General features: G+C 38.5%; 1 protein-coding gene across 2 annotated transcripts; it reads left to right on the top strand.

The window, feature by feature from the left end:
* The first annotated feature begins 279 nt into the window (after positions 1-279).
* Positions 280-15,603, top strand: AMBN (ameloblastin (enamel matrix protein)). Of its 2 annotated transcripts, none has more exons than XM_011927112.1 (13): positions 280-395; positions 1,335-1,403; positions 5,043-5,093; positions 6,383-6,430; positions 7,540-7,650; positions 9,401-9,634; positions 10,626-10,664; positions 10,969-11,007; positions 11,317-11,355; positions 11,604-11,663; positions 11,763-11,807; positions 12,209-12,253; positions 14,500-15,603. In XM_011927112.1, exons 1-13 carry the CDS (start codon positions 381-383, stop codon positions 15,043-15,045), a joined length of 1,341 nt encoding a protein of 446 aa, XP_011782502.1. In that variant the 5' UTR covers positions 280-380; the 3' UTR covers positions 15,046-15,603. The 2 variants fall into 2 exon arrangements, with proteins under 2 accessions (XP_011782502.1, XP_011782503.1); XM_011927113.1 differs by lacking the exon at positions 10,969-11,007 and adding an exon at positions 10,795-10,833 and having other exon boundaries at positions 14,500-15,194.
* The last annotated feature ends 4,275 nt before the right edge of the window (positions 15,604-19,878 follow it).

The following is a 19,878-nucleotide window of genomic DNA, read 5'->3' on the forward strand; positions in this document are numbered from 1 at the left end:
CCCCAGCTCACCAAAATAATTGTCTTCAGAGCCTATGTCCATTATTCCTTTACTGCCTTCCCTGCTATCAAGTTCTCTGAATAAGTACAGGGGCTGCAGTACAATTAAAAATAATGAGACCCTACTGGGCCAATGTCCCTGCATGCAATAAAAGGGTGTAGACTAATTGCAGGAGCAGAGATTCCCGCCCCCCCAACCTCCCCGCCCCCCAGCCATTTTGCTTCACTTTGATTGGTGGATTGGCACTTTAAATAAAGGTTTCTAATCTTCCCTGAATGAGAAGTACAGAGCAAGTGCCACGCACAGTCCTGAAAAAAATTTTAATCTTCTTTTCTTAGAACTATCTTGGTTGGCATCATCAGGCCCTGAGAGCACAGTGCATGTCAGCATCTAAGGTAAAATGGGATTTTATGATTTCCATGTGTTTCCTGTAAATTCTTTTTTTCCTATCTCCAGACAGCTTTTATAAAGAGGATTTATCTTCGTTTGTCACCAGTAGCTGAATTATTGCTTGTTGTAATCCATTAGCATGTTCCAGAGATGACATGCCTAACACTCATTCAACTAAGAAAAAAAAAAAAACTTTTATCTATAGACGTATTTTTTTAACTATTTTTTATTATACTGCCTAATTTTTTGTAATATTAGAAGATGAGTGAATTTCTTGGCTATTCAGATCTCTATTCATGTAAGAATAAAGAGCTTTTTGAATTTATAGAATAAATTTTAAAAGATAATTCATTTTAGGAAGAGGAAAGCTAAATTTGAAGCATATTTTCCACTAACATCAAAGGAAATTAAGATAGCCAATTTACTCTCATTTGAAAAGATAAGTTTTGGAATGGTTACGTAGATTACCTAAACTAAACATGCAATGTATACCCTCTATTCCTGCAAATAAAAGTTTGTTATAAAATGACTGTTAGGTGCATTACATTTCACATGCATTTCAAAATGTATCCCAAAGGGTAAGCAAAGTGTAAACTTCTGTGAATAATACCTGATAGACCAATATTTTACTTAGTGGGAAGGATTTTTAAATTCATAATTCACTTTATGAAATGAAACATAGCACTTATAGAATATCGATGTAGGTCGTTCCTACATATTTATTCAGGCTGTAGATCCATTTAAAAAGTGCTTAGATATTTTTTAATTGCTTGTTAATTTATTTCAGAAACTACTACATACAAGTTAGTTTTTGATTTTGTTCTAACCTTTATCCTGGTTGTTTTTGGAAGAGCAGAGACTCAGGCTCATTTTCAAAAATTGTCTTTTAACCATTCTGAATAAAAATTAATCTGATTTAATTCTCCAACTTAATTATGTTTTAGATTCCACTTTTCAAAATGAAGGACCTGCTACTGATCCTATGCCTCCTGGAAATGAGCTTTGCAGTGCCGGTAAGTCAGTCTTTAGAGTGTGTCCCAGAAGAGGTTCTTGATTGTTGGACTCCAGACAACACTGAAGGGATATGGACTGAGAGTCCACGCATAGACTCACTTGATTTAATCCAGTGGTGTAGTCCCATTGAGTCAAAAGCCATAGTCGCTCAGATGTCAGTCTTGCAATCCAAAAGCGGTAAGTGATAGCTGGACTTGGTGACTCACCCCTGCAATCCCAGCATGTCGGGAGGCTAAGGCAGGCGGATCACCTGAGGTGAGGAGCTCGAGATCAGCCTAGCCAACATGCGAAACCCCATCTCTACCAAAAATACAAAAATTAGCCGGGCATAGTGGTGGGCGCCTGTAATCCCAGCTACTTGGGAGGCTGAGGCAGGAGAATTGCTTGAACCTGGGAGGTGGAGGTTGAAGTAAGCCAAGATTGCATCACTGCACTCCAGCCTGGGCAACACAGTGAGACTCCAACTCAAAAAAAAAAAAAAAAAAAAAAAGCAGTAAGTGAAGCTTATGATATTTCTACTGAAAAGTTATTTAAAATAGTCCCAAAACAATTTCTAGATCTTATTCCACTCATTCAAAGTTAAAAGACTTAGTCTCTACAATGCACGGCGAAATTTTATTATCAACTTCTTGCTATCAGTATAAAGTTGAAATGGAAAGAGGAAATTTCTCTGAAAAAGAAAAGTACATTTTCTTCATTTCAAAAAGAACCATCTCCAAATTTCTATGGTTACGAAACTCAGCTAGAGAATTCCATTTGAAGCTAGTAATTAACTAGCAAATTTACCTTGTATGCAAAAATTGTGTGACTGAGAGCTGAAGTTTCATAAATCAAAACATATCATAGTGATGGGGCTAATTGTGTATTACAGTACCACACCTGATCCATTCTAGTATATATTGAAATGATCTCATACAAACACAATCTTTTGAACACTGAACTACTCCAGCCAACAGTATGCAATTCTGTTATCACAAAAACTTTATTTGGCTGCTATATGCATTTAGCAAATATATACTGAGCAGCCGCCATGCATCCAGCAATGGGCTGGGCATTGGAAAAATGAAAGTAAGTAAGACATGATCTCTTATCTCCAGGAGCTCATAGTTGGCCTCAAATGAACTTTAGAATATTTTAATGCCCTGAAAGAAAAGGTTAGCTATTTGGTTTTCTTAAAAGTGTTTTAGTGAAAGAGAATGGAAATGGTGAAAGAGAATGGAAATGGAGAAAGAGGATGAAACCTGATTATAATGATGAAAACCTTAATTCCACAAATAAAAATAGAGTCTCTGTTTCATCACACAAGATGAAGTTTAAATGAAAGAAAAATTGAGGGTGCCACCCTAGCTTACCTTTGTATGATACTGACGTTGAGATCAGCCTCAGTCATTCACCATCAGTCTAACACATTGGTGTTCTTTGAACCTGTAATGATCCACACCTGAATCAACTGGGTCCACTCTGAGGAACAGAACAATTGCCTATTATTGCCAACCAATTGCTTGTCAAATCAGTTGTTCTTCTCCTATTAATTCTGCATGGGAAAATGTATCCGCTGTCTGTATACATCCATGTAAATATTCTTTAATTCATGACTTAGAGCAGATGGAAAGCAAAGTACACTTTGTTCTGTGGTTCAATCCAAGATGTGTTATTTATGCACTGGCAAATAGTGAGGAGGAAAGTCCCACTCTCACGATTCCCCCAAATTCTCAACAAGCTACCCACCACATACACACATACATGCACAATCACCCTTACTGTCTATACAGCTAACCTCTTTCCTACCCAGAGTATTTGCTACACATTTATAATGCCTTTCCCTCTATTCTTTTTCTTTTCTTTTTTTTGAAACAATCTGGCTTTGTTGCCCAGGCTGGAGTTCAATGCTGAGATCTCAGCTCACTGCCACCTCCTCCTCCTGGATTCAAGCGATTCTCCTGCCTCAGCCTCCCAAGTAGCTGGGACTACAGGCGCCCACCACCACACACAGCTAATTTTTGTATGTTTAGTAGAGACAGGGTTTCACCATGTTGGCCAGGCTGTTCTCAAATTCCTGACCTCATGATCTGCCCACCTCAGCCTTCCAAAGTGCTGGGATTACAGACGTGAGCCACCATGCCTGGCCCTTTCTCTCCATTCTTGTCCAAAACTGAATTATTTAAGGAAATTCTCACCATGACCCAGAAGGTGGGATTTTACTTATATGAAAAAGGTGGGGGGTGAAAAAGTAGAGGATGTCATTCTTTAACTTCTTACTCATAAAGGAAAAATAATACCAATATATTTAGTAAACATTCCATAAATCCTTGTGGTATAACTGAAGGAAAGATGGCATTACAACCCCTCAGTCTTAGAGAGTGAGAGTATCTGAAGAACCAGAGACTCCAAAATCCAATTCCTACTCTTCCATTCTCCATGTTTTCTACTGGTATTTGTGTAAAGTAATAAGGATTGGTTTCGAAAGAAAAATATCTTTAACAACAACAAAAAAAAAAAATAGAAAAGGCTGGGCATGGTGACTCATGCCTATCATCCCAGCACTTTTGGAGGCTAAGGCAGGAGGATTACTTGAGCTCAGGAGTTCAAGACAAGCCTGGGCAACATAGTGAGACCCCCATCTCTATTTTTTAAAAAAAGGAAGCCAGGTACAGTGGCTCATGTCTGTAATCCTAGCACTTTGGGAGGCCGAGGTGGGCGGATCACTTGAGCTCAGGAGTTCAAGACCAGCCTGGCCAACATGGTGAAACCCTGTCTTTACTAAAAACACAAAAATTAGCCAGACTTGGTGGCACACACCTGTAATCCCAGCTACATGGGAAGAGAATCGCTTGAACCCGGCAGGCAGAGGTTGCAGTGAGCCGAGATCGCGCTACTGTACTCCAGCCTGGGTGACAGAGTGAAACTTAGTCTTGGGGGGGAAAAAAAAGGGAAAGGAAAATATCTTACATTTTAAAAAACTAATTGTATAGATAGGTATATTTTTGAACAACTTTTAAGTGAACACGTTAAGTATAATAGTATTTTATGCTAGAATGCTTTTTATTTCAGGAAAAAAAATCTTTGATATGATCCCAAAGTATAGTAGGTTCATACATAAAATAATCTTTCACTAAGAATCATAGAGAATTTGCTGAAGTCCTTTGAATGGGAATCAAGTCAGATTTTGCATATGATTTTTCTGAATGTCATGATCCCATGCCATATCAGGTAAACCAAAATCATGTAGATTTGTCAAAAGCACGTGAAAATTCAGCTTGAGTTTGTCCCCTTTACTTTTTTCTGTGGTAATTTTTTAAGAATATAAAGTACTAGTAGTTTTCTATTTTGTTGCTTTATTCTACTTCTCCTTGTGTGTAACTTTAAATCATATTTTGCTTTTAAAGCAACAAAGCATTAAGATGCAGACAAAGGATAGATGATGCAGGTGGGAGCAAAATTTTCAAATACTGTGTTGATTCTCCCAAATAACTTATGCTCTTCTTCATTCTGCCCAAGCACTCAGGTTATTTGCATAATAAACCAAAATGGTGGCCCCTCCGGTAGCCCTTATGTACTGGAGCAATATCCTATGCCCAATGGGCATTGAAGGAAGTTTTGTACCAATGAGACTCAAAATTATTCTTATTTTCATTCAGTTCTTTCCTCAGCAAACTGGAACACCGGGTATGGCTAGTTTGAGCCTTGAGGTATGTATTGTCAGAGTTTTTTACGTATTAACTTTACATTGGTATATTTGTGATACAGGAGAAATATGGTGGTGTGTTTCTCAGTTTTCCTAGCCAGAAGTTTGTGCCTGTTATCCTGAGGAGTGCTAGAGAAATTATGACATTTACTAGAGCTTTGTCTTATAATTCTACTGCAATTTTAAACTCTCAGGTGTTTTACTTTTTAGAACGTTATTTCTATGCAAACAAAAGCAATATTAATACTTAATGCCTTATATAGAGTATACATATTAATAAAATTACTACATTAATTAAAATACATTGCTCTGTACTCACAGTTTACTTTTAGTCCTGCTCCTTATACTATCTTACATGATAAAGTTCTCATGAAATAAATGTACCTGTACAAAATTTAATTTTTTGTTAAGTCTGGCAAATAGCATTAACATTGTACTATGATACTTCCTGTATAAGTTGTACAGTGTATTTGTCTTATTGCAGTTCTCATGTAATATATATTCTGTTTAGAAAACCCCAGCAAAACAGAAATTTTGGTGATGTCAATGAAAAATACTGACAGTTATATATAGAAAGATATTTATAAGATTAAAAATTTTTCACAAGGTCTTGTGAAATTCCCGTGTGTCATGGTAAGCTGGGGGCAATCAATACCTATTTGAGCTAGACGCTTACTTCACATGGAAGCTAATTTCACTGAGGGTTTTTTTTCTTTTTTAGCTTAAACTCAATCCAAAGCTTTCTGAATCTCTTCCCATGAAAAAAGTGAAATTGACTTTCTGTTGAAATGGTGGAATTCTCGATAATTATCCAGATACTTAACATTTCTTTCAATAGTTTCTATACTTAATATTTTGAAAGATTTATTGTTTGAGAAAGAGGTAAAAGTTTTATTTATTTGTTTGTTTCAAATTCCTCTTCTGGCTGAACTTGTAAGGGACAAAGTAAATTAAATGGGGAGAAAAGAGTCAATGAAGCAAATTCCTCACAATTACATTTATATTTCAGTGGAATGAGCTATTTTCCCATGTTTCAATGTAACCTCCACTTAAATAATACTTTTTCTCCTTTAATTAATGATAAAAGCAACTGCATTATTTTAATATCAGTAATAATAACAATGGCAGAACCAAATTTAATATTTCCACCTTTCGATGATGATTTGTGTCTACTTTCATTTTGTTAAGTTGATCCACATCAAACTTTGTGTTGATAATGTCAAATATCACGAGAAATCAGTTATGTCAAACACAGAATATGTGATAAGCAGTAACCCATTTTTTTCTTGATAGACAATGAGACAGTTGGGAAGTCTGCAGGGATTAAACACACTTTCTCAGGTAATCATATTTCTTATTGCAAGTATTCATGGTGGTGCTAGTGTTAATATTAGCAGCAGCATTATAATTCATCAAATTTATTTATGAATAGACAATATACTAAATATTGGAAGAACCAAGAAGTGAATGAGAGCCTAAAACAAAATAAGATAGAGTGACAGGGAAAAAAAAATTGTATTGAATTTTATTTAGTCAGAAAAAGAATATTTTTGTGCATTATTCATTTTATTATATGGCACAAAACGTAAGTGCTCAAAAAATCTAAATCTCAAAAAAGTTTATGGAAATATTGCAGACTAGCTCAAAACGAAATTTAAGTTCATTGAAAGGAAGAGTTTACCTATCCATTTGATTTATTTTTATTTATTATTTATTTATTTAGACAGAGTGTTGCTCTGTGGCCCAGGCTGAAGTGCAGTGGTGCGATCTCGGCTCACTGTAACCTCCGTCTCCTGGGTTCAAGCTATTCTCCTGTCTCAGCCTCCTGAGTAGCTGGGATTACAGGCATCTGCCACCATGCCAGGCTAATTTTTGTATTTTTTAGTAGAGACGGGATTTTGCCATGTTGCTAGGCTGATCTCGAACTCATGACCTCAGGTGATCCACCTACCTCGGCCTCCCAAAGTGCTGGGATTAGAGGCATGAGCCACCATGTCCAGCCATACTTATCCATTTTAAATTAAGCAACACCACTTTTGCTTTTGCTATATTTACGCTATCTGTTGATTTTTTAGAAAATGAAAACCAGGCTGGGCGCAGTGGCTAACGCCTGTAATTCCAGCACTTTGGGAGGCCGAGGCGGGCGGATCGTGAGGTCAAGAGACCAAAATCATCCTGGCCAACATGGTGAAACCCCGTCTCTACTAAAAATACAAAACTTAGCTGGGCGTGATGGTGCGTGCCTGTAGTCTCCGCTACACAGGAGGCTGAGGCAGGAGAATTGCTTGAATCCAGGAGGCGGATGCTGTGAGCCAAGATCTCCCACTGCACTCCAGCCTGGTGACAGAGAGAGATTCCATCTCAAAAAAAAAAGAAAAGAAAACCAAATATAACCAATGTTATATTTAACATTTAAATATAAGCATGCCTTTTTTTATCCATGTCTTTAGTATTCTAGATTTGGCTTTGGGAAATCATTTAATTCTTTGTGGATGCACGGTCTCCTCCCACCACATTCCTCTCTTCCATGGATGAGGCCAAGGGAACATGAAACTCAACAGGTGAGTGAATAGCGTCAATACGTTTGAAACCTCAGACTTTAAAACCTCTTCTTGCTTGCCTTCCTTGAGTTGTGATAAATTAGCAATAGCCAAGTCCTAGCATTAACAAAAAATTATTCTCATGCCAAATAAATCAAAGCCTATAACTGCTTTGAGTGCTTAAGAAATATTTTTAAATTTGAAACTATTTGCATATTTATTTAAAATAGGAAGATACAGCCACCAAAATATGAGACCTATGTTAAAGATAGCAGCAAACAGTCCTCAAAAATCGAAGCAGGCTACACCCTGGACAATTTTCATTTGAATCAAGATTTCCTAAATAATTACTCAAAGGCTAATTTCAAATGATGACAATAATCCTGGTTAAAATACCATAGCCAGGTGCGATGGCTCATGCCTGTAATCCCAGCACTTTGGGAGGCCAAGGTGGATGGATCACTTGAGGTGAGGAGTTCAAGACCAGCCTGACCAACATGGTGAAACCCCGTCTCTACTAAAAATACAAAAATTAGCCGGGCATGGTGGCAGGCACCTGTAATCTCAGCTACTCTCGGGAGGCTGAGGCAGGAGAATCGCTTGAACCCAGGAGGCAGAGGCTGCAGTGAGCCGAGATTGTGCCGCTGCACTCCAACCTGGGCAATAGAGTGAGACTCTGTCTCAAAAAAAATTAAGAAATTTAAAAAAGTAAAACATCATGAACCCTACAGAAGTAAATAAATATATTGATCTGTTAACCGTGATTGATTAGGTGCCTAATAAATACATAAACCAAATTGTGGTTTGGTAGTAAAAGTGAAGACATTTACGAATGGCTCCAAGGATTGTGAAATTTCATATTTTATCTGATTCAGACAGGACAAGACAACATATTTCAAAGTGCTGAATTGTGAGATGTGAGCTCAGAGAGGGGTGATGACTGGAGAGGCAAAGCAGAGCCCCGAATTGTTGTGAGACTTCCTTGCTGGTCTGAGGAGTTTGCAATCATTCTACAAACAATAGGGAGCCATTCACCACAAGTAATTTCTAGAAAAAGCAACAAAACATGGTGATTTTAACAGGGAATTTTTTCATTTAATATATGGACTCAGAACCAAGATTAACAGGGAATTTTAGTTCCAGGTGGTCTTCCACAGCAGGAGCATTACCACGAGGTCCCATTTAGTAGGACAATAAATTATGTTAATGGTGACTGTTTCTTCATTTGTTTCCAAAGTGGACTCCATGATGCAAGAATTTGATTGGCATTTTAATTAATTATGCTTTATGTTTTCATTAATTTGAAAAATATGCTAGGTACTCACCATGGGCCAGGCACTTGTTAGGAGCTATGTTATGTACAGGGGCTATAAAGAAAAACAAGACATATCATTCTCTCTCCATTGACTGGGGGACAAAGATTTATAACAAATAATTACCATCCAATGAGAAAGTGGTAAAATAAAGATACAGATACATACAGGCAGCTATGAGAACTTAGAGAAGGACGTGTCTCATCCTACCAGGAGGTTCATGTAGCTTCACCTTCATGAGCAATGGTGGTCCCAAAGCAGGTAGGGGAGGCACACGCAAGACCTCCCCAAACAACATTAACGCTAACTGGTGCTTCCTATGTAAACTCAACTTCAAGACACGTTCCCTAGCCTCCCTTCCAGATAGAAAGCGCCCCAAGCCCCTTTGTTTAGAAATTCTACGCACCGTTGTTTAATGAGCCATCCCTTTCTGACACTCTTTTCAAATTTCTCTGCAGTATGAATATTCTTTGCCTGTGCATCCCCCACCTCTCCCATCACAGCCATCCTTGAAGCCTCAACAGCCAGGACTGAAACCTCTCCTCCAGGTCGCTGCTGCAACCGCCGACGAGGCCACAGCACAGAAAGAAGTACTTCAGCCTCCAATTCACCTGGGACAGCTGCTCTTGCAGGAAGAACTGCCTCTGGTTCAGCAGCAGGTGGCACCATCAGATAAGCCACCAAAGCCTGAGGTACTTCCTTTCTCTTGAAGTCAGATCAGAATCACCAGCTAACCTAATAGAAGAAAACTAATTTGCAGGGCACTTTTAAATAATCGTAGCCTTCAGGCATAATACATGATATAAATATATTCTTAATCAGTCTTCCACATCTGAGATTTATTTTTTGAGTAAAACATAAATATCCATTCCTATCTTTTGCCATCAGAGACAGGGCATGGATTCTAAAAGATCCTGTGCCTATAAAACTCCGTTTCTTAGTTGCAAAAGATGAAAACTTCCATAGGAAATAGAATAAAACCCCAGAGAAGTCCAGATTTCCTATCACCGGTCTTTTTTTGGTGTTGGAAAGACTGAGAAAAGTGATTGATCCCTCAGCCTAACAAGTAGGATTTTCCATTATTATCTGTCTGACAGAAAGGTGACAACTATGCAAAAAGTATCTTGTAATAATGTAGAGAAAAGTGTAATGGATAAAAGAAAAGGAAGGTACCATGTAACCAGTATTATGTGGGCATGTATCATTCCCCCATATCATCCTGCCTATAATCCTATAAAAATACATGTTATCAGCCTTTTTAAAGAAAGGAAGACAGATTTTGAGAAGTTACAAAATTGGCCCACGAGTACACAAAAACTAAGTGGCAGAGCCAGGGTTCAAACCAGCCAGGTATGTTCCCGTTCCAAAATTCATTACTTTCTAATCTGCAAGAGATAGCAAAGCCATGATAGATGTACCTCATCCCCCTGCAGGTACATTTGAATAATGTTAGTAAAAGACCATTGCAAACTCTCAGGTCATACCTCCCAAAACACTGAAAGAAAGTAAAATAATGAAAGTCATTTTGTTTTACTGTAATTGCAAACAAGATAATCATGTGATCAGTTCACTTTGTCAATTTTTTTATTTTTAATGTCACTTTGTCTATTTTTTTATTTTATTGTTATTTGTCTATTTGGTTAATTTTTTGACTGATAATTTTAATATTTATCTGTGATATAGCTCCCAGGAGTAGATGTTGCTGATCCACAAGGTCCATCAGTAAGTACAGATCTCAATGAGACACTTTCTGTATTTTTTTATTTGTTCACTTTGTCTATTTTTTATTTGTATTTGTATTTATCTATTTTATTCATTTTTATGATAATTTTAATATTTACCTATAATATAGCTCCCAAAAGTGGATTTTGCTGATCCACAAGGTCCATCAGTAAGTACAGATCTCAATGAAACACTTTCTGTATTTTACTTTTTTATTTGTTCACTTTGTCTATTTTTTATTTGTATTTGTATTTATCTGTTTTATTCATTTTTATGATAATTTTAATATTTACCTATAATATAGCACCCAAGAATGGATTTTGCTGATCCACAAGGTCCATCAGTAAGTACAGATCTCAATGAGACACTTTCTGTATGTTACTTTTTTTATTTGTTCACTTTGTCTATTTTTTATTTGTATTTGTATTTATCTATTTTATTCATTTTTATGATAATTTTAATATTTACCTATAATCTAGCACCCAAGAATGGATTTTGCTGATCCACAAGGTCCATCAGTAAGTACAGATCTCAATGAGACACTTCTATTTTTTATTTTTATTTTATTTGTTCACTTTGTCTATCTTTTATTTGCTTTTATCTATTTTGTTCATTTTTTGACCGATAATTTTAATATTTATCTGTAATATAGCTCCCAGGATTGGATTTTCCTGATCCACAAGGTCCATCAGTAAGTACAGATCTCAATGAGGCACTTTGACGTAAAAACTGTCTCTACATTTCAAAAAAGAAGAGCGAATTTTTTCATTGTCCCATTAATCCATGAATATGAAGTATAATGGGTTCCTTTGTTTTCTTAAATATTAAATACTTATTTCTATACTAATCCATCTGAAAATGTGTTTCATATAACTCAAAAATTACTGTAATGGGGATTTGCCTATGTGAATTACTTATTCTGCTTTCCACCATTTAAAGATTTTCCAAATAGCCCGTTTGATTTCTCGGGGACCAATGCCACAAAATAAACAATCTCCAGTAAGTTTTTTTTTTTAATACCACATCTCTGTTTGCAATTTACTTAAAAGTTTTTCCATTGGAAAATGCATTTTGTGATGATGATTGTATTTTATTTAGCTTTATCCAGGAATGTTTTACATGCCTTTTGGAGCAAATCAATTGGTAAGTCCATATTCTATAAAAAGTATTGTTTTTAATTAAATTTTATCTTAAGAGCTAAAATTATAAAATCTAGGTCTCACACAAGAGATTCCAAATAAACATTCTCTGAACACCTACATTAGTAACTGAAATATTAAGGAGGCAAGTTTCCTTTTTGGATAATCTTGGTTACACACACACACACACACATGCACACAAGGGTATTAAAGAAAAAATAAATTTTAGATCTGAATTATCCAAGTTGACTACATTTATTCCATAATGACTCACCTCTCCACTTTACCTCTGTACACAGCATTAATATTAAGGTTTAAGTGAAAACTAAATAACTTTTAACTTTGTCTTGAGTAGATAAGAAGGTAGCTGGTTCGTACTTTAATGCAATATTTCTTTTTGAACAGAATGCCCCTGCCAGACTTGGCATCATGAGTTCAGAAGAAATGGCAGTGAGTAATGTCTTCTAACTCTTCTTAAAATAGTGGCCAGGGAAGAACAGTCACTTATGACTGGCTGCAAGAGACATCTGCCATGAATGTCACCAAATGAGCATGGGACTCAGAATTTTCCACTCCAAAAACTAAGCTTAAGTCTGAAGCAGTATCCCAAATTTCATCATGTCTCCTATGTAATCTTTCATTGCTGGGTGATAACTATTCTTGAGCATAGAGTTTTGCCCATTGCTTGTAGATGAACAGAGGAGAAACCTCCACTCGAAAGGCCATCATTGAACTATAAACACTTCAAACCAAAAAGATACATGTGGTTCATACAGAGTTCTTGTTCTTTCTCGGACCATTTGGCCCCTCAAAACATCAAATTCAACAGCATTACAAGTAATTCAGATCTCAAAATTGAAAGATCAAAAAGCAAAAGAAAACCAAGTTTAAAATGTGATTATTTTAATGTCAACGTGCATTGTCAATGAGCATATACTAGTATTATGTAATCATTATCCATGCAAGTTTAAGATTGAGATCAATAGTCATACAACTCTTTTCCTAAGAAATTTTTTATCTGTTACATCTGTTAGAGCACAAGGCAAGACAAACAAAAGCTATATTGAATTAACAAATCATTGTCAACTACAGATTCTTTCGAATTAACAAACACACATATTATCTGTGAAAGAAAAATTACATATCAGTATTTTTGTGTGCCTTCTATGTGCCACACACATAGAAAAATACTATAAACAAAACATGATAAGATTCTTGTTTTTGGCTGGGCTCTGTGGCTCATGCCTATAATCCCAGCACTTTGGGAGGCCAAGGCAGGTGGATCACCCGAGATCAGGAGTTTGAGACCAGCCTGGCCAACATGGTAAAACCCTGTCTCCACTAAAAATAGAAAAATCAGCCGGGTTTAGGGGCGCAAGCCTGTAGTCGCAGCTACTCAGGAGGCTGAGGCAGGAGAGTCACTCAAACCTGGGAGGCAGAGGTTTCAATGAGCTGAGATCACGCCGCTGCACTCCAGCCTGGGCAACAGAGCAAGACCCTGCCAAAAAAAAAAAAAAAAAAAAAAATCTTGTTTTCAAGGAATTTACAGTCTAATGAATGGAAAAGATACGTAAAAGGGCAGATATCTAATGTCAAAATCATGGGATAAAAGCAATGACAGTATTATTAGAGAGAAAGAGTCAGAGAGGAGAGGCAGTTAGCCCAGTCCAGGGATTCACAGTATCATCCCTGGAGGAGATGATGTGAAAGCTGAGAAAGAATGAAGAGTCAGGAGAAAGGAGAAGGAAAGAGTATTGTATCTATATAACACCAATACAAGTGACTGGAAGTTCAAAATTCAAGTAAGTGTTAATTGCCATCATATAATATTAATTATTTCTATTCTGCCTCATTCCCAAAAGATTTTGCAGAGCTTATGAAAAACACACAATAAATATAACCAAAAAATTGAAGGTAGGATATAAAATGAGTCATAATTTCAAGAAAATCAGAATACAGATATGCAAGTCACACAGTCCTGCTCAATTGCTACAAACAGCCTAAGATTTTGGACCCCATATTTCTGGCAGCAAAGGTAGAAAAAGAAACATGGTCAGTTCTGGAATTCTCTTTGTCCGCAGGAAGAAAATATTTTAGTTACTCCATGGAAGCCAAATTTTTTTCTTAAACTTTGTGCTTTAAAAAAATTTAAGTCTTAGCTGGGTGCAGTGTCTCGCCCCTGTAATCCCAGCTACTAGGGAAGCTGAGGCAGGAAGATCACTTGAGCCTAGGAGTTCTAGACCAGTAGCCTGGGCCATATAATGAGGCCCTAAAAGAAAAAAAAAAAAAAGTACATGGAACTTCACTTGGGGGACACTGAAAAATGCCATTGACAAGATTCTCCCTCAACAAATGCAGTTATGAGTTTCAGTTCTTACTTGTTTTGTGATGGTAGTACTCATTTCAACTACTCGTTTTCTTAAAATTAAATTCAAACTCACTTTGCCTCAAGTCTTGCTTCTGCCCTGTTATCTCCCTTTTGTGGAGATCACGCCAAGATCTACCCAGATAAGTGCAGAATCCTCTTCATTATGTTTCAAAGCCAGTTTAGTGAGAAATGAGCTTACACAAAGCTATCAGCCAACTTCCTATCCTCTACCAGTTTTTTAGAGATCCTTGGTGAATGTGACCAGGGATAGTTGCATGGTATAGTTAATAGCATGTGATAATGGCATCTTTAACGAATGTCTTTCCAGGGTGGGAGAGGAGACCCAATGGCCTATGGAGCCATATTTCCAGGATTTGGAGGCATGAGGTCCAGCTTGGGGGGAATGCCCCACAAGCCAGCTATGGGCGGTGACTTCACTCTGGAATTTGACTCCCCAGTGGCTGCGACCAAAGGCCCTGAGAAGGGAGAAGGAGGTGCACAAGGCTCCCCTATGCCGGAGGCCAACCCAGACAATCCAGAAAACCCAGCTTTCCTTCCAGAGCTAGAACCTGTTGCCCATGCAGGGCTCCTTGCTCTCCCTAAGGATGATGTTCCCAGCCTGCCAAGGAGCCCCTCAGGGAAGATGAAGGGACTCCCCAGCGTCACCCCAGCAGCTGCTGACCCACTGATGACCCCTGAATTAGCTGATGTTTATAGGACCTACGATGCTGACATGACCACATCCGTGGATTTCCAGGATGAAGTAACCATGGATACCACAATGGCCCCAAACTCTCTGCAAACATCCATGCCAGGAAACAGAGCCCCGGAGCCCAAGATGATGTATGATGCGTGGCATTTCCAAGAGCCCTGACAGCTCTAAGATATTAGCTACTTTCTGTATGCACAAGCTTCCCAGCTTTGTCCCCACAGTGTACCTTTTTGCTAAAACACTTATTACCCTTCTGCAGCAAAGGCATTAAAAGCGCTAAGCATTTATTAATAAATACAAGTGGCTAGAAATAGTGTAGGTCCCCTTCTTGCTTTCAATATCTTGTTGAAATAAAATCTGTCAATTGTCTCTGTGATTTAGAAACACTATTAATAACATCAGAGCAAGGGTTTAAGGGTCTCAGCATTTGATCATCACTTTTTCTTAGCTGTCTTAAGCATTACAGAATTTCTCTTACTAGCATGACACTATTATATTCAGGAAATGTGGCACTGCTTTTTTCTCTAAGCAAAGGCAAATATCCTCATAATTCTAAGCTAATTCATTTAAACTTTATTAAATGGGGATTGGTGGAAAACTCCTGACTGGTATTACTGGGTTTGGTATAATTGAATTTAAAATTCTCATTTATAGAGTGTTTTATTTAATCTAGTATAAAAAATCTAGCCTATTTTAAATAAAGAATTTTTCTCACTGAAATTTTCAGGAATTGTATGCTTATTATTTATATATATTTAAACGGTTCAAGAAAAGCATACTCATCCTATACCTTTGCTACTCTTTAACTCATTGTATTCAATTCATTCATTCTTTCATCAGAACTTTACTGAATATTCATGTCCTGGGTGCAGTGCAAGGTATCAGAGATACAGTCCCTTCCTTCAAAGCTTACGATGAACATGACTGACAAGTAGACAATCACTATAACAAAACCCTAGACCAAGCTCAATTACTTTACATATATTATCCCGCAACAATACTGTAAAATAGATACACTCAACCCCACAGCACACGTGAAAAGTGCTATGAAAAGGCCAAGCACAGGGTGCCCCTGGAGCCACAGAGAAGAGGTATCTAACCCAGCCTGAGGGGCATCGGAGGGTCTAGGAGGAATCAGACAAGTTGTCTCAGAACAGTTTCTAGAAACGGTTTCAAGGGTGAGAGGTCTCACTCTCCAAGAGGAAGAAACAGAAAAGGAGCCATATGGGTGTCATGTGAGAATTAGCTCATTCCTGTGAAATATAATGTGGGAAAGGGGGATGCAGAAAATGACCCTTGCTTGTCACCAGGGCTAGGTGTGTATCCAGCAGAGCTATATACATAATTAAAGGGCTCCCAGCCCAGATTTGGTCACTCCTACAAAGTAGCTCCTACCCCCTTCTCTTCACCTTCTTCTAAGTGGCTCAACTCAGGTCTTCGACTCCATGACACTCAGACTTCTCTCCATCCATTGATGGAGATTCTGTAGATGCAACCCAGGAGAAAGAGCCCTGAGATTCCTCCCAACCTGAGGTACTTCAGGAGCCTTACCAGAAGCATGTAGCTGCCACCTATTGCCTCCCTCTCTTCAGGCACGGTTCTGCTCATCCTCACTCCATTGACTGCAGCTGAAAGAGAGATATAGAAGAAAAATTTCTGTTTGCCTCCCTGAGTGTCCCTGGCAAAGGTGCGAGGGTAGAATGACCTCCACAGTAGCCAGCAGATACCCACTGAGATCTATCTTAGCATCGCAGACAGTTTCCTAAAAAGCAGTGTGGTACAATGCATATAAACAGATCTGAGTTCATACTTCGGTAATCACGTCTTATTATCCATGAGACTTTATATGTGAAACTTAATCTCTCTGCGCCTGTGTTTTCATTTCTATAATGGGGCTATGACCCAGCATGGAGAGTTGTTATGAGAATGAAATGAAATAAAGCTCACAGATGAAATTGCTGAATCATAACAGTTTCTTTCCTTTCCAACTGATCCTTTTGGTAAAGAGATTTAAGCAAAACAGCAGCAGCAACAGTGGAAGAATGGAATTGTTCCCATTATCTGATGAGTTTGTGTTTTTCCATTAACACTCCAACTATCGCCCTGCTTGTCCTTCTTTGTAATTCAGAGCATGCTTTTGTGAGACACACATGCCAGTTTCCCCCGGTGAGTCTTGCTGTAGCAGGGGCTCGAAGTTAGTCTCTCTTACTGACCATCTGGACACTTAACAATGGTAATAGCAGCTGGGCGTGGTGGCTCACGCCTGCAATCCCACACTTTGGGAGGCCGAGGTGGGCGGATCACCTGAGATCAGGAATTTGAGACCAGCCTGACCAATATGATGAAACCCCGGCTCTACTAAAAATACAAAAATTAGCCAGGAGTGGTGGCATGCCCCTATAATCCCAGCTACTCGGGAGATTGAGACAGGAGTGTCGCTTGAACCCAGGAGGCAGAGGTTGCAGTGAGCCAAGATCGCGCCATTGCACTCCAGCCTGGGAAACAAGAGCAAAACTCCATCTCAAAAAATAATAATAATAATGGCAATAGCCAGGTCAACTTTGCAGTGGAGACAACATGTTGTTGAGTCCTTGAATAACATCTATCCCCACCACCATTGTCACTTCAAATACTGGACCATTGGGCAAACACCAAGGTGGCCAGGGAAAGAGGCTAAATGTCACTCTCAGAAGCCATATTGATTATTGAGAATTTCCTCTACTTTGGTTTTCTTCTACCAGGCATTTACATGAGAAAAAAAAGTCTTCATACTATGTCTCATTCTAAGACTATCCAGATAACCTGTCTTCTAGACCCTCCTTATCACCAATCTTTCAGTTTTATTATTTCCAAGTCCCTGACCAGGTGACCCATCTGGTACCAACCCTGAGTCAGTGTAGATCTGTATCACAGGCCATTATCTCCTTCCACACAAAATAGACAACCAGAAATTCCATTTAAAGTTCTCCTCATTGAATGGGGTTGTAGTACATTGATGGTCTACTTTCTGCCAATGCCAGAATACCATACAGAAATCCATGGGCCAGGCATATACTCATCAAGAGGAAGTACATGGAAGTCAAAACCACTTACTGGTACAATCTAACTAAGCCCTCTAGACCTGCTGGAGCCCAATATCATATATATTTCCATTTAAAATAAAATGTTGTTATGTTCCATTTTATGGTTCAGTTGATCATATATCACACAGTTCAAGATGGGCAACTCAAATAACATAATCGTTTGGCATCCCATAGTCAGACACATTGTGTCTACTGGAATCCAGTAGCAAGGCAAAAACTACTTTTCACAAAGAAATCCCTAATGTTCTGTGCTATTATTCTCCTATCAGGGATTGCCACGAGTCTCATACAGCTGCAGATACTTCCAACACATTGGAATCTTCTGGGTCATAATGCCCAAGTGACAAGGATGGACCCCTTTCATGCTCTGTTTACTCAAAATGTCCAGTCTTCTGACTTATACAATATGTGGTATACTTTACCTTCAAAACACAAAGAAGTCCAACAAGAATTGTGCTTCTTTCTTTTTGTAAGGTGGTGCAAGATGCAATAACTTGCAAACAACTTTAGCTATCCCAATATGCCTTATGCTACTAGACCTCTAGAAATGTTGTTAGCACCATGAATGTTTTGGTGTTTATCTTCCACCCTCTGGCTTGCTACCTCATGTTAATCAAATCCTGTTGCATTGTATCTTCAATGTACTGGATGAGCACGGTGTTCTATGGAATATAAAGATGATCCAGGACCCTCAGGACTGTTAGGATAGATTGTAAGAGAGTTGACATAGTCCTAGGGCAAGAGAGTATAAATTTACATTGTTCCTGTTTTTTAAAAGCAAATTACTTCTGATGTTTCTTACTGATTAGAACAGAAAGAAACAGCTACCAGATCAATAGCCATATACCAGGTGCCATGGGCTATGCTGATTTGCTCCAATAAAGTTATCATGTCTGGAAATACATTTGCATCATCACCTGATTAAGTTTGCAACAAGCCACTGTAATTCCTCATGACCCATTTAGCTTTTCCACCAGTCAGACAAGTGAGTTAAATGGGGAGGTGGTAGGACACCTTTTCTATATCTTCCAATTTTTCTATGGTAATGCTAATCTCTGCAATTCTCCCTACAAGATTTGCTATCTTGTTGGGAGTGAAGAAGAAGGTATAGAGTTCCAGGGGCTTCCTTACACTTGGCTCTTCCTACTATAGCTTTCATTCCATTGGTATAAGAATCACTGTGGGATTATTACATATATATCTATTCCTGGGCTGGATGTGGTGGCTCACACCTGTAATCCCAGCACTTTGAGAGGCTGAGGCAGGCAGGTTGCTTAAGCCCAAGAGTTAGAGACCAGCCTGGGCGACATAGTGAAACCCTTTCTCTGCAACAAAATACAAAAATTAGCCAGGCATGGTGGTGCCTATCTGTGGTCTCAGCTACTTGGGAGGCTGAGGCAGGAGGATAATTTGAGCCCGGGACGTGGAGGTTGCAGTGAGCTGGGATCACGCCATTGCACTCCAGCTTGGGTGACAGAGTGAGACCTGTCTCCATTAAAAAAAAAAAAAAAAAGGCCAGGTGCAGTGGCTTACATCTGTAATCCCAGCACTTGGGGAGACCAAGGCGGGTGGATCACTTGAGGTGAGGAGTTTGAGACCAGCTTGGCCAACATAGTGAAACCCATCTCTACTAAAAATACAAAAATTAGTTGGGCTTGGTGGCACGTGCTTGTAATCTGAGCTACTCAGGAGGCTGAGGCAAGAGAATTGCCTGAACCCAGGAAGTGGAGGTTGCAGTGAGCCGAGATCACATCACTGCACTCCAGCCTGGGTGACAGAGTGAGACTCCATCTCAAAAAAAAAAAAGAAATCTATCTTTCATCTTACTTCTACAAGCTTTAACGAGTAAACTATGAAGGCTTTTAAGGTTCAGAACCACTTCCTAATAAACCCCCAGAAAGTCTGGGTATTT

This window comes from Colobus angolensis, unplaced genomic scaffold (assembly GCF_000951035.1).
Source record: "Colobus angolensis palliatus isolate OR3802 unplaced genomic scaffold, Cang.pa_1.0 Scaffold70, whole genome shotgun sequence".
Lineage (NCBI taxonomy): Eukaryota > Metazoa > Chordata > Mammalia > Primates > Cercopithecidae > Colobus > Colobus angolensis.

Bases quoted from the DNA above. Each gene is read 5' to 3' on its own strand.
- AMBN (XM_011927112.1), top strand. The intron at 1,404-5,042 runs GTAAGTCAGTCT...ATTTTCATTCAG, and splicing joins AAATGAGCTTTGCAGTGCCG to TTCTTTCCTCAGCAAACTGG. The intron at 10,665-10,968 runs GTAAGTACAGAT...CCTATAATATAG, and splicing joins CTGATCCACAAGGTCCATCA to CACCCAAGAATGGATTTTGC.